Source organism: Corythoichthys intestinalis, chromosome 18 (assembly GCF_030265065.1).
Source record: "Corythoichthys intestinalis isolate RoL2023-P3 chromosome 18, ASM3026506v1, whole genome shotgun sequence".
In the NCBI taxonomy this organism is placed as follows: domain Eukaryota; kingdom Metazoa; phylum Chordata; class Actinopteri; order Syngnathiformes; family Syngnathidae; genus Corythoichthys; species Corythoichthys intestinalis.
This window is the reverse complement of record NC_080412.1, coordinates 46,882,322-46,894,420: the sequence shown is the minus strand read 5'-3', so window position 1 is coordinate 46,894,420 and position 12,099 is coordinate 46,882,322. Positions and strand designations below refer to the sequence as shown.

General features: G+C 37.5%; 1 protein-coding gene across 9 annotated transcripts in view; it reads left to right on the top strand.

Moving 5' to 3' along the window:
• Nucleotides 1-12,099, top strand: part of acaca (acetyl-CoA carboxylase alpha) — a 102,125-nt gene that overhangs the window by 34,351 nt on the left and 55,675 nt on the right. For 8 of the 9 annotated variants that reach the window (XM_057820071.1, XM_057820069.1, XM_057820072.1 and 5 more), the window contains exons 24-28: nt 126-239; nt 2,724-2,837; nt 2,903-2,992; nt 3,080-3,198; nt 8,241-8,264. In XM_057820071.1, the coding sequence (XP_057676054.1) occupies nt 126-239; nt 2,724-2,837; nt 2,903-2,992; nt 3,080-3,198; nt 8,241-8,264 (461 nt within the window). The remainder of the gene's footprint in view (nt 1-125; nt 240-2,723; nt 2,838-2,902; nt 2,993-3,079; nt 3,199-8,240; nt 8,265-12,099) is intronic. The other variant, XM_057820077.1, reaches the window with a different exon arrangement.

The following is a 12,099-nucleotide window of genomic DNA, read 5'->3' as shown; positions in this document are numbered from 1 at the left end:
ATGGTTTGAATTGCGATTAATTACGAATAGTTAATTTTTAAGCTGTGATTAACTCGATTAAAAATTTTACTTGTCTGACAGCCCTCATTATTAGCATGAGCATTATTATCTTTTCTTCTCTTAAGGACCAATTGTGTGGCCGGGATCCCACACTGACAGAGGAACTGATGGCCATGTTGACTGAATTTACCCAGCTTAGCAAGACAACTAATGCGAAAGTGGCACTTCGTGCACGGCAGGTTGGTTGTTTTTTTTCCACGCTGAAACAAAGCCAATCAAATGTAGGACCAAAAGACTGTGGTCGGCATTACCGTAAAACAGGGGTGCCCATTACGTCAATCGCGATCGACTCGAGAATCGGAAAGCTAGTGTGCATCAAAAAAAAAAAAAAATTCGTAGTTATTGATGTCCGAGCAACATAAATATGTTGCTCATACAATATCATTCACTGTGTACATTAGGGAAAAAAATTATTATTTTTTTTTTCTAATTACCCGCCTTCCACCCTCCCTGTTAAGGTAGATCGCGGGAAGTTGTCTCCTTGGAAAGTAGATCGTGGAGCAAAAAGCAATGAGCACTCCTGCCGTAAAACAATCATGTTGACTTGGTGACTGAGTTGCGTAACACAAAAAAGACCATATTTTATTATTGATGGTGGCTTTGCATGTAATGCAAAAGTTACCATCTATAATATTCAGGGTTTTTTTCTTGTACAGTGGTGTTTCTCCAGCATGCCGCCCAGCCAAAACCGACACCATTCAAACACCAAAACAACCGGAATTTTCACGTGATGCAGGCCTGCAAAAAATTAAGGTTCACCCCAAAATGTGTGTTTTTTAAAAACTTTTTCTAAACGCTACTTGCCCTTTTTTTTTGTCCAAATCACGTCATTTACAAATAAAAAAAATTCTGGAAGCTAAGGGGCGCAAAACTTGTATCCAGTTTTTGCGAAAACTTTCCCATTTATTTCTAAATTCCCCGTTCATCCTTCAATCATAGACTTCATAATGTATTGACGGGACACAGGGCGCGGGGCCGATTCATAGGGGGCCTATCTCCGTCAAAGCTGACAGAGTGGAAACACAGACAAAGACGATACGTTGAAAGTTCTTGTGAATAAATGCTTAAATCCCTGAAATCTTGATAGATATGGACGTAAAACAGTCTCGAGTATTGGTTAAAAGCAAAAAAAAACTTGCAGTTAGCAGTTATTTTACGTAAATCTTGCCAACTATGATGCTAGTCAGTAAGCAAATTAGCAGCCGCCATATGTAAACAAGGAGCTTTTTCCGTTGAAAATTCTTGCGAATAAATGCTTAAATCCCTCAATTCTTTATAGATATAGATGTAAAACAGTCTCGATTCTTGGTTAAAAGCAAAAAAAAAAAACCACGCAGTTAGCATTTATTTTACGTAAATATGTCGAAGGACAATACTACTCCGTAGCAGTTAATTTCTCCCATTGATTTTTTTTCACAACGTTTCAAAATGCAAGCGTGGTACGAAAAATATAAAAGTTACCTTGAATTCGCGAAGAAATCACTCCTGAGACAGCTTTCGTACTTTTTCAACCTAAATCCGGCGTTGGAACCCTGCATGTGTTGATTAACTGCGACCGACTGCGAATAACGGAAGCGGACTGTAGGACGGCCCCCTACTTGAAGGCGTTGCGCAGTGGCTGATGGATGTGACCCCTCAATACAATTATGAAGTCTATGCTTCAATGGCACAAACACATTTCCATTCACTCCCATTGACTTCCAATGCAAAAACCTGAAAAATCTACATTGCCACACCCAAAAGCATATCTGTATTGGTGGTACTCAAAGTCAACAGGAAGAGATCCCTAAATGCCCAAAATCAAATTTGATTAGTCTTAGCTGTAGTTGGATTCTTTTTAATTTGAATTCAATGAAATACCGTATTGGCCCGAATATAAAACGGTGTTTTCTTGCATTGAAATAAGACTGAAAAAGTGGGGGTCGTCCTATATTCACGGTCTAGACGTTATACCCATTCAACACGCGAGATGGCGCCAGATATCATTGAAGTGATGTTCTGTCGTGACAGATCTCAGCTACTCTTTTTAGTTTAACATTTTATTGCAATGCTTTTCCTTATTCAGATTTGTTTCAAGACTACAGTTACAGTTAGCCTTCACTTTGAGGGTTAATGCAGTTATTGCAATTTTGTTGTTATATCACAATCGATTGGTTTATTTACATTTCAAAAACCAGAAGCCATTCATTTACAAATGTGATTGCACTTCAGTTTACATGTTTAAATGTTCAGATATTAAGATTTGAATGAAGCAAAATAACAAGCTTTTTCTCTCAAATATATTGTTATAATCATTTTTTTCAGATGTACTGTAATTATTTTCTGTATAAAATTTGGTGTTCAAAAAGTCTTTTTTCAAACTTGAGTCTTGAAAAAGAGGGGGTCGTCTTATAATTAGGGCCGTCTTATATTCGGGCCAATACGGTACTCATTTAAAATTGAGCATTGCTACAAGTGCCAGCGAGCGCGAGGAAGACAAATCTCATTTGTATTTTGCAGTATTGATGCTATATAAAACATCGATTCTAAAAGGAAGGTCACACGTTTTTCACCAAATCACTATGCTCATTTATGTTAAGCACGATGTGAACATAGAAAATGTGTGAAGATCATAAAATTCAATGAGGTATGAAATCATTGATGGATAAATTCCTTCCCTGCAGGTGTTGATAGCATCTCACCTCCCCTCTTACGAGCTCCGCCACAACCAGGTGGAGTCCATCTTTCTATCTGCCATCGATATGTACGGTCACCAATTCTGCATTGAGAACCTACAGGTGGGCAAGACCTGCGCCGATGTGTTTCGGAGAAAACCTTGACGACTGACCGTCTTGTCTTCCAGAAACTCATCCTTTCTGAAACGTCCATCTTTGACGTCTTGCCCAACTTCTTCTACCACAGTAATCAGGTCGTCCGAATGGCCGCCCTCGAGGTGAGGTTATCATTTTCCCGTCCTCCGAATGTATTTTTCACCAATCTACTTCCAATCACATGCGTCTTCGTCTCCTACCAACCACAGGTTTACGTGCGCCGAGCGTACATCGCGTACGAGCTCAACAGCGTGCAGCATCGTCAGTTGAAGGACAACACCTGCATAGTGGAGTTCCAGTTCATGCTTCCCACCTCACATCCGAACAGGTATCGCACATGACCAAAAGCTAACAGTCGCGTGCATTATGCTGCACTCATCTCTGCAGAGTGAAATTAATTGTTAGCATAGCAATGCTCTTTTATATGAATGGTTATGGTCAAAACTGTGTTATCATTACTCATTCACTGCCAGCCCAGAGCAGAGGTGGGTAGTACGCCATACCTTTTTTGACTTTTTTACTTGACTACATTTGCCCTTGCATTTTTCCTCTTTATTCAACATATTAAATTTGAGTTTATTTTTTGCCAGCACCTTTTTTTCACCAATAAAACGTTGCAACAAAAATCACATGACTGCATTATACCAGTCAGATGCAATAAGACGGTCACATTACCACACTATGATAACCGGTAACACTTTATAATAACTATCCGTTTTACTAGTTAATAGATCATTAGTAAACTGTTGATAAATGATTTATTGTTGATTCGTGAAGTATTTGTTAACAGTTTGTTAAGCATTTACAGGGTGTTCCAATATGGTTGACCCCATTCTAAATGCCCATGCTAGTTGATGGATCTTAATAAAACTATATACACATATTTTATATATATATATATTAGGGCTGTCAAACGATTAAATTTTTTAATCGAGTTAATTACAGCTTAAAAATTAATTAATCGGAACTAATCGCAATTAATCGCAATTCAGACCATCTATAAAATATGCCATATTTTTCTGTAAATTATTTTTATAATGGAAAGACAAGACAAGATGGATGTATACATTCAACATACGTTACATAAGGACTGTATTTGTTTATTATAACAATAAATCAACAAGATGGCATTAACATTATTAACATTCTGTTAAAGCGATCCATGGATAGAAAGACTTGTAGTTCTTAAAAGAAAATTTTTAGTACAAGTTATAGAAATTTTATATTAAAATTCCTCTTAATGTTTTAGTTTTAATGAAATTTGTAAAATTTTAAATCAAAAAATAAACTGGTTGCCTGCCATTGTTGATGTCAATAATTACTTACACAATGCTCATGGGTGGCTGAAGCCTATAAAATCGGTCGCACCCAGGCGCCAGCAGAGGGCGGCAAAACTCCATAAAACACAATTAACAAGTGGTGTTTCACTGTACCGTCATTTAAATCTGTCTGAGCGGGTAATCGGCGTTAATTGCGTCAAATATTTTAACGTGATTAATTTAAAAAAATTAATTACTGCCCGTTAACGCGATAATTTTGACAGCCCTAATATATATACATTGTTGAAGGTCATGAGTTTTATTGGTTAAATATACAAAGAAAAATACAAATATTTGTTGGTTCTATGGCAGATTTTCATAAATGTGCAACATGAGCTCTGCCTGCAAAATGCCTTATCTTTTGAAGTTATTGGCATTTCTTAAGATAGAAATGCCAAACGTTACACACAAAAACTTGAAACGTTTCTACACAAACTGTGTTAAGCATTTACAGAGTGTTCTTAACATGAAACAAACTGTTAACAAAAACTTCACAAATCAACAATAAATTATTTATCAACAGTTTACTAATGATCTATTAACTAGTAAAACGGATAGTTATTATAAATTGTTACCTGATAACTTAAATCACGTGGTGTGACACCACACATTTTTAATCGAGCACTTTTACGTGAGCGCATTACAAATTCCTCAACCAATCATATCGATTGAATAGTGTGACATGCAAGCCCCCGAACAGTTTGTGTACTTACACCGGCCTGTTCAACCAAGTGGCGTCTTTAAAAACATAGTAAAAATTAGTCAAGCTCTCTCCCATTTTTTATTTGATACCGATAGGCCACAGAAAACCGGAGGTATGATCGTTTTCATTTCATGGTCGAAAATATTTCTTCTGTAGAGGGCCCTCGTGCTGTTTGGATGAATGATTTTGCTGTTTTTTGTTGTTTTTTTTTTTTTTTTGCCTAATATGGTCATGTAACAGGTATTAATAGTACAGAATACAATTAGCACAATATCGCATTTAAAACATTTTTTTTTTACAAGATCAGGTGGCCTTACAGTGCGATGGAAGAATTAGGTAGAAGGTTGGTGTTGTGTGCTGATGAGCGAGGTATTGCTCATGTCGCGTTCAAGAACTGCTCGGATTTCTAGCAATTAGCCACCTTGCGGTCCGCAACAATGTGGACCCCACCCAGCACGTCTACTGTACACCATTTGATTGGACTCGTCAAGTGTCGATATACACGAAAATGTCCTTTCCATTTTGTCCATATGTGACGACCATCAATCCTCCCCCTGTGTCTAATTCCAACACATTTTCGAGGACAGCAAGGTGGCCGATGGCTAGAAATCCGAGCAGTTCTTGAACGCGACACGAGAAGCTCTCCAACACCACCATGGCAAGCTTAAACGTCATCTCCAAACGAAACACCTGTTGCTTCAAAACAAGTCGATGGACTAGCCTTCGTGAAAACAGAGAAACAAGCAATGTTTTGGAGAAAAACTACAAAGGTCAATGAAAAAGCCCTCAAAGCAAGTTACCTTGTTGATGAACTTGTTGCTGAATCCAAAAAGTCCCACACTGTGGCAGAGACATTAACACTACCTGCCTGCAAAACCATTATAAGCGAGATGTTCAGCCCAAATGCAGTTAAAGACATTGCTAAAGTCACTCTGATAATTGAGATTTTCAAGCCTGAGTGCTTTAAAAAAAATAAAAAACAGAGAGACTGAGAGCTGTTGACGAAGATTCCTGCCAGGATATCTGCTTTGTGTTCATCTAAACAGGCTCAAGTTTCACACTAAGTCAATATAAATATTGAGAAATTATTTTATAATTAAATATATACTGTAGCAGAAAGTCATTTTGGATCTTTTTTGATTTGTTGTGTACCACAAGACTTTCTTCCCAATGTAAAAAGGTGCTTTGACTGGTTGAAAAACACTGTTAGTTGACTAATATTTTTTCGAAGTAACGCTACTCTTATTTGAGTCAAATTTTTGGCTACTCTACCCACCTCTGGCCCAGAGTATGTGTATGTACTGTATATAATGCAAACAACCTCAAAACAGATTTGTCTGCTTCTCTAAAATTGTTTGGTGGTTTGTTTCCTATCAAAGAAGCTTGATGTGACTTATTCCTGGAGAGACGGCGAGAACAAAAATAGGTATTTGCCATGTGGCAAAATGGATTTTGCAATGTGGCAATTTTTTTTTAGATGTGGCAATATGAATTTTGCCATGTGGCAAAAGTGGATTTTGAAATGTGCCATTTCTTTTTGTATGTGGCATTTTTCGGGGTGTATGGCAGTTTTGCAGGCCTTGCACGTCCATGCCATTGGTGGCTATGCACGTCCAAATTTTCCATTCATATTTAATAGCAGAAAAACATGTGTGGCTGTGACTTTTGACCATGCACTTAGCATTACAGTGCATTGACATTGAACTGGCAACCAATTCAGGCTATGCCAATGACGGCTATGCACGTCCAAATTTTCCATTCATATTAAATGGCAGAAAAACATGAGTGGCTGTGATTTTCTACCCCCCCAAAATGCCACAAACCAAAATCCATTTTGCCGCATAGCAAAAGAATGCCAAATGTCAAAATACAGTTTGCATATTGCAAAAAAAAAAAAGCCACATGGCAAAAAAATGACACATGGCAAAATCCATTTTGCCACATGGCAAAAAATGCCACATGGCAAAAAAAATGCCACAGGTCAAAATCCATTTTGCCACATGGCAAAAAAATGCCACTTGGCAAAATCAATTTTGCCCATTGCAAAAAAAAAATGCCACACGGCACAAAAAAATGCCACACGGCAAAATCCATTTTGCCACATGTCAAAAAATGCCACATGTTAAAAAAATGCCAACTGTCAAAATCCATTTTGCCACATGGCAAAATACATTTTGCACATTGCAAAAAAATGCCACACGGCAAAATCCATTTTGCCACATGTCAAAAAATGCCACGTGTTAAAAAAATGTCAACTGTCAAAATCCATTTTGCCACATGGCAAAAAAAATGCCACATGTCAAAATACATTTTGCACATTGCAAAAAAATGCCACATGGCACAAAAAAATGCCACATGTCAAAATCCATTTTGCCACATGGCAAAAAATGCCACATGTCAAAATACATTTTGCACATTGGAAAAAAAATGCCACATGGCACAAAAAAATGCCACATGGCAAATACCACTTTTGGTTCTCGGCCCTGCTGGATTCATGCGCGTCAAAGCTCCCCTGATAGCAGTACCTTATGTCAGCTCGTCTACCTAGGGGGCACTGTTGCCATAGATACCGTTTATTTGCATTTTCAGCATTTGGCAATCTCAAAGCTCAGAATCATGGCAATTCTGTTTGTGATCCCGGTGTGTGATTGTGTTCTGGTTGGTTGTGTGGACAAGTATGAAATTGTTTGCTTGCTGCTTTGCAAGACAAGTATGCAAGGCTTTTGTTTATTGCTGTCCAATATGATGTTCTTTTTTAAATTTTTCCCAGGTATAGCTTTGTGCTTTATTGTTTTTATGTATCCTAAGCATGGTTGTTTAGATGTGTGCTCCATTAACATACATTTAATTTATTGGACATAATAATCACAGAGCCAAAATCCTACATTTTGCTCATCTAGAAGTCTTATCTCCGAGATTGTCAGTCAAAAGTAAGGATGGCAAGACTCATTTGTAATTCAAGTCGCGTTGAATCTCGTCGGATTGAAATTGATTGGGCGTACCCGCCGTTGTCGCTAGGGATGGTGTGTACTGCATGTTTGTGTGTACCGCATGGTTGTGAAATAATCATCATCATCTGCTTGTTTCTAAGAGCAGCATGAAGCGAGCCTCTGCCTTTGTTGAGAGAAAAGCTCAACAAAAGTCACTCGAAAGATCTCATGATGCATGTTGAACAGGGAGCAGTCAAGAAGTCAAATGTGTGCTCAACCTTTTGACATTTATTTGGATATTGACCAGTGCATAGTAAACCATTGCTGAGACGAACAAACACGATGCTACTCCTTGACTGTCTCCCTTCCCTGATGCCTGCCACTAACCATTATAGTAATCAATGTTGTTTGATTGCAGAGGGAACATCCCCACTCTAAACAGGTAAACATTCTTTTTATTGCATAGACTAGCTTGCCAAATTAACATGACAATTCATATTTGTGTTCATGAAACTGTTTTTTACCAGTGTTGTTTTTTTTCATGTACGTCTTAGTCTTTTGGACAAAAGTACTTACTAGTACTAGTCCATAGACTTCATAACCCATTGACATGACACGGGAAACAGGGCTGATTCGTAGGGGGGCTATTTTCAAAACTTCAAATTCAAATATTTTCAAAACCAAAGCTGCTACCGACCTAGAACCAGAACAGGCACCTACCTTAGCCATATATGAGTTTCCATGAGCAGCGGCATCAAAAAATTTAAAGTCTTTCCCTTATAAAATCCCGATTCTTTTTTTTTTTTTTATACAACCCCTAGCAAAAAATATGGAATCACCAGTCTCGGACGAGCACTCACTCAGACATTTTATCATGTACAACAAACTCTGATAAAAAGCTTGAAAAAATATTGAATTACTTGAAAAGTGCAACTCTTTAGCATTCAGAAACACTAAAAGAAATGAATAAAAAACATTGTGGTGGTCAGTAAATCTTACTCTTATAGAGCAAGGGCAGGGAAATATATATGGAATCACTCCATTCTGAGGACAAAAATATGGAATCATGAGAAACAAACAAAGAAATAACGATCAAAACATAATCTCTTGTATTTAGTAGCACCACCTCTGGCTTTTATGACAGCTTGCTGTCACTGAGGCATGGACTTGATGAGTATTCTTCATCAATTTGGTGTCAACTCTCTTTGATTGCAGTTGCCAGATCATCCTTGCAGGTCAGAGCCTTGCTGTGGACCATTTTTTTCCATTTCCACCGCAGCTTTTCAGATCTGGGCTATTTGCAGGCCATGACATTGACTGGATGAGTCTTTCTCCAGTTTTAGCTCTGTGGCAGGATGCATTGTCATCTTGTAAAATGACAAACATATTTTCAATTGAAGGGATAAGAAAGCTGTCTAAAATTTTAATGTAAACTGGTGCATTTATTGAAGATTTAACCACAGCCATCTTCCCATTGCCTTTGCCTGACATGCAGTCCCAGATCATCTAGGACTGAGGGAATTTTGATGTTTTCTTCAGGCAGTCATCTTTATAAATCTCACTGGAACAGCACCAAACAAAAGTTCCAGCATCATCACCTTGTCCAATTGGACAAGCCTGAAGAAAACATCAAAATTCCCTCAGTCCTTGATGATATGGGACTGAATGTCAGGCCAAGGCACTGGGAAGATGGCTGTGGTGACATATATTTTCAGGATCAATAGCAACATATAACATAAATTTTTGACCAAAATAGCAACTTGATTTTTTAAATTTTTTTATTTACTGCAAGTTTTCAACAGCTAATAAATCACTCAATTTAACATCAGAAATGTAGTACATGCAGAATCAGTTATAAATACTAGATTATTAATAAATTCTCTATACAATCACAACTTATTATAGAATGGAATAGCCCTTTATTATCTTTATACACTATATACTGTTAGCGAATATGGCTAGCGGCCGCCTGACGTAAACAGATCTTTTCTGGTGAAAATTCATGTGAATAAATGCTTAAATCCCAGAATCCTTCATAGATATGGATGTAAAACAGTCTCTATTCTTGGTTAAAAGCAAAGAAAGAGTGCAGTTAGCGTGTATTTTACGTATATATGTCAAAGTACAATGCTACTCTGTTAGCGAATGAGGCTAGCGACCGCCTGACGTAAAAAGCTTTTCTGGCGAAAATTCTTGTGAATAAATGCGTAAATCCCTGAATTCCTTATAGATATGGACGTAAAACAGTCTCGATTCTTGGTTAAAAGCAAAAAGAAAATGTGCAGGTAGCATTTATTTTGCGTAAATATTGCCAACTATGAGGCTTGTCAGTTACGGAAATTAGCCGCCTCCATGTGTAAACAAAGAAAATTCCTGTGAATAAATGCTTCAATCACTGAATTCTTTGTAGATATGGACGTAAAACTGTCTGGATTCTTTGTTAAAGGAGCAAAAACACGGGCAGTTACGGATCTATTTTACGTATGTATGTCGAAGAATGACGGCAATGCTTTAGCGGTTCCCATTCTCCCCTTGATTTTTTTTCACAACGTTTCAAAATGCATGCATGGTACGAAAAATATAATATTTACCTTAAATCCTCCAACAAGTCATTCCTGAGACAATCCTTCCTGTGTGTATGCGGTACAGCATTCGTAGGTCTTCAAAAATCAAAGCTTGAATCCAGCTTAGACATGAGCATGTTGTGCCGTCTTGGCCTGACTATACTAAATGAAGCTCGGCCCCCTCTGATAAGGTGTGACGCAAAGAATGATGAAGTGTCACGTCAATAGGTAATGAAGTCTATGACTGATGCTATTTTAGTCATTTCAAAATGTGTCTTCATCTAGTTTTAGTTGAGTCTTACTCAAGATTTTTTCATCTGTAAAATTCAAAAGCTTTAGTCCAAAAAGTTTTCCAACAATTTGGAATAAACGTTGACTGTCGAGCACATATTGTAGCTTCTTCAAGGCGATCATGATCAATAGACAATCAGCAGAAAAAACAGTACAGTGGTATCTCTATTTATGAACGTCTCTACATACAGAATTTTCAGGTTAAGACACGCCTCAACGGGAAAAAATTGCCTCTTGTTACGAAAAAAAATTCAGGATATTAGAGGGGAAAAATATGGTTGGTACTCACAGCTCCCAGAACGTAACATACTTCTAGCTGCTCTGCCATTGGCTATTGCCTAGCATTCCTGGCATCCAATTGGCTAAGAGGGATCTTTACTATACGTGCATCCCAGCGTCCTCTTCATTCACCCCTCGTCTTCCGACAGCTTTGCATGAGTCTATTAACTTGTATTCATTACTGTATTCCTACATTAGGCTCGGATTTAATGTTTTATGTGCGATAATCAAATTTTAACCTGTATTTGTTGCATGTTTTGATGCATTTTTATGCATGATAAAAGAGTTATGTCTGAATTTTGGGGGGTTTGGAACAGATGAGGGCATTTACGTGGAACACGCGTCTCTACTTACAGAATTTTCAAATTACGAAAGTACTTCCAGAACCAATTAATTTCTCATGTAGAGTAGAGGTTCAGCAATTAATCGATTAATCGACAACTAACTGATTAGCAAATTAATCGACTATTTTGATAACCGAATAATCGTTGAGGACATTCTTCACCGTAAACCAGTCTAAATTTTTGAAATTATACCCTTTATATAACTTCTCAGGTGTAAATATGATCAGATTTCTTCATGATATTTTTTCAAAGTCAAAATATCTGAACCTTTTGGAATGTCTCACATTTCTGCATAAAATCCCCATCAAATGTGAGCTGGGCTTTGTCAAACTCACACAGATGAAAAAACAGTGGCTGCTTTAACTAAAACCACATAAGCATTTATAGGTTTTCATCTTTTAATGAGGATAGTAAGCAAACAATGACAGAAGGGGGAAAAATAAGTAAGTGAACCATCACTGTATGAGCGTTTGTCTTATTATATGTAATTTTACTCCTCGCCACTAGAGGCTGTCAATCGCATCTTTCCACTGACCTGGAATCAGCCCTAGTACGCTTAAAGCAGACACTGTTTTGTCATCTGTGTGATTTTCACAAAGATCAGATTACATTTGATGGTGATTTTATGCAGAAATGTGAGAAATTCGAAAGGTCTTTTAGTCTCCCAAGACATTTTTTTTAGCTAGTCTTCGTCCCTTCATTGCGATGAAAAATTGTTCGTTGACGAAAACAAGTGTTTGCTACTCTTTCATTTTAAAATTGAGCTTTTGTTCAAAATATCACGCTTTTTAACTCACTG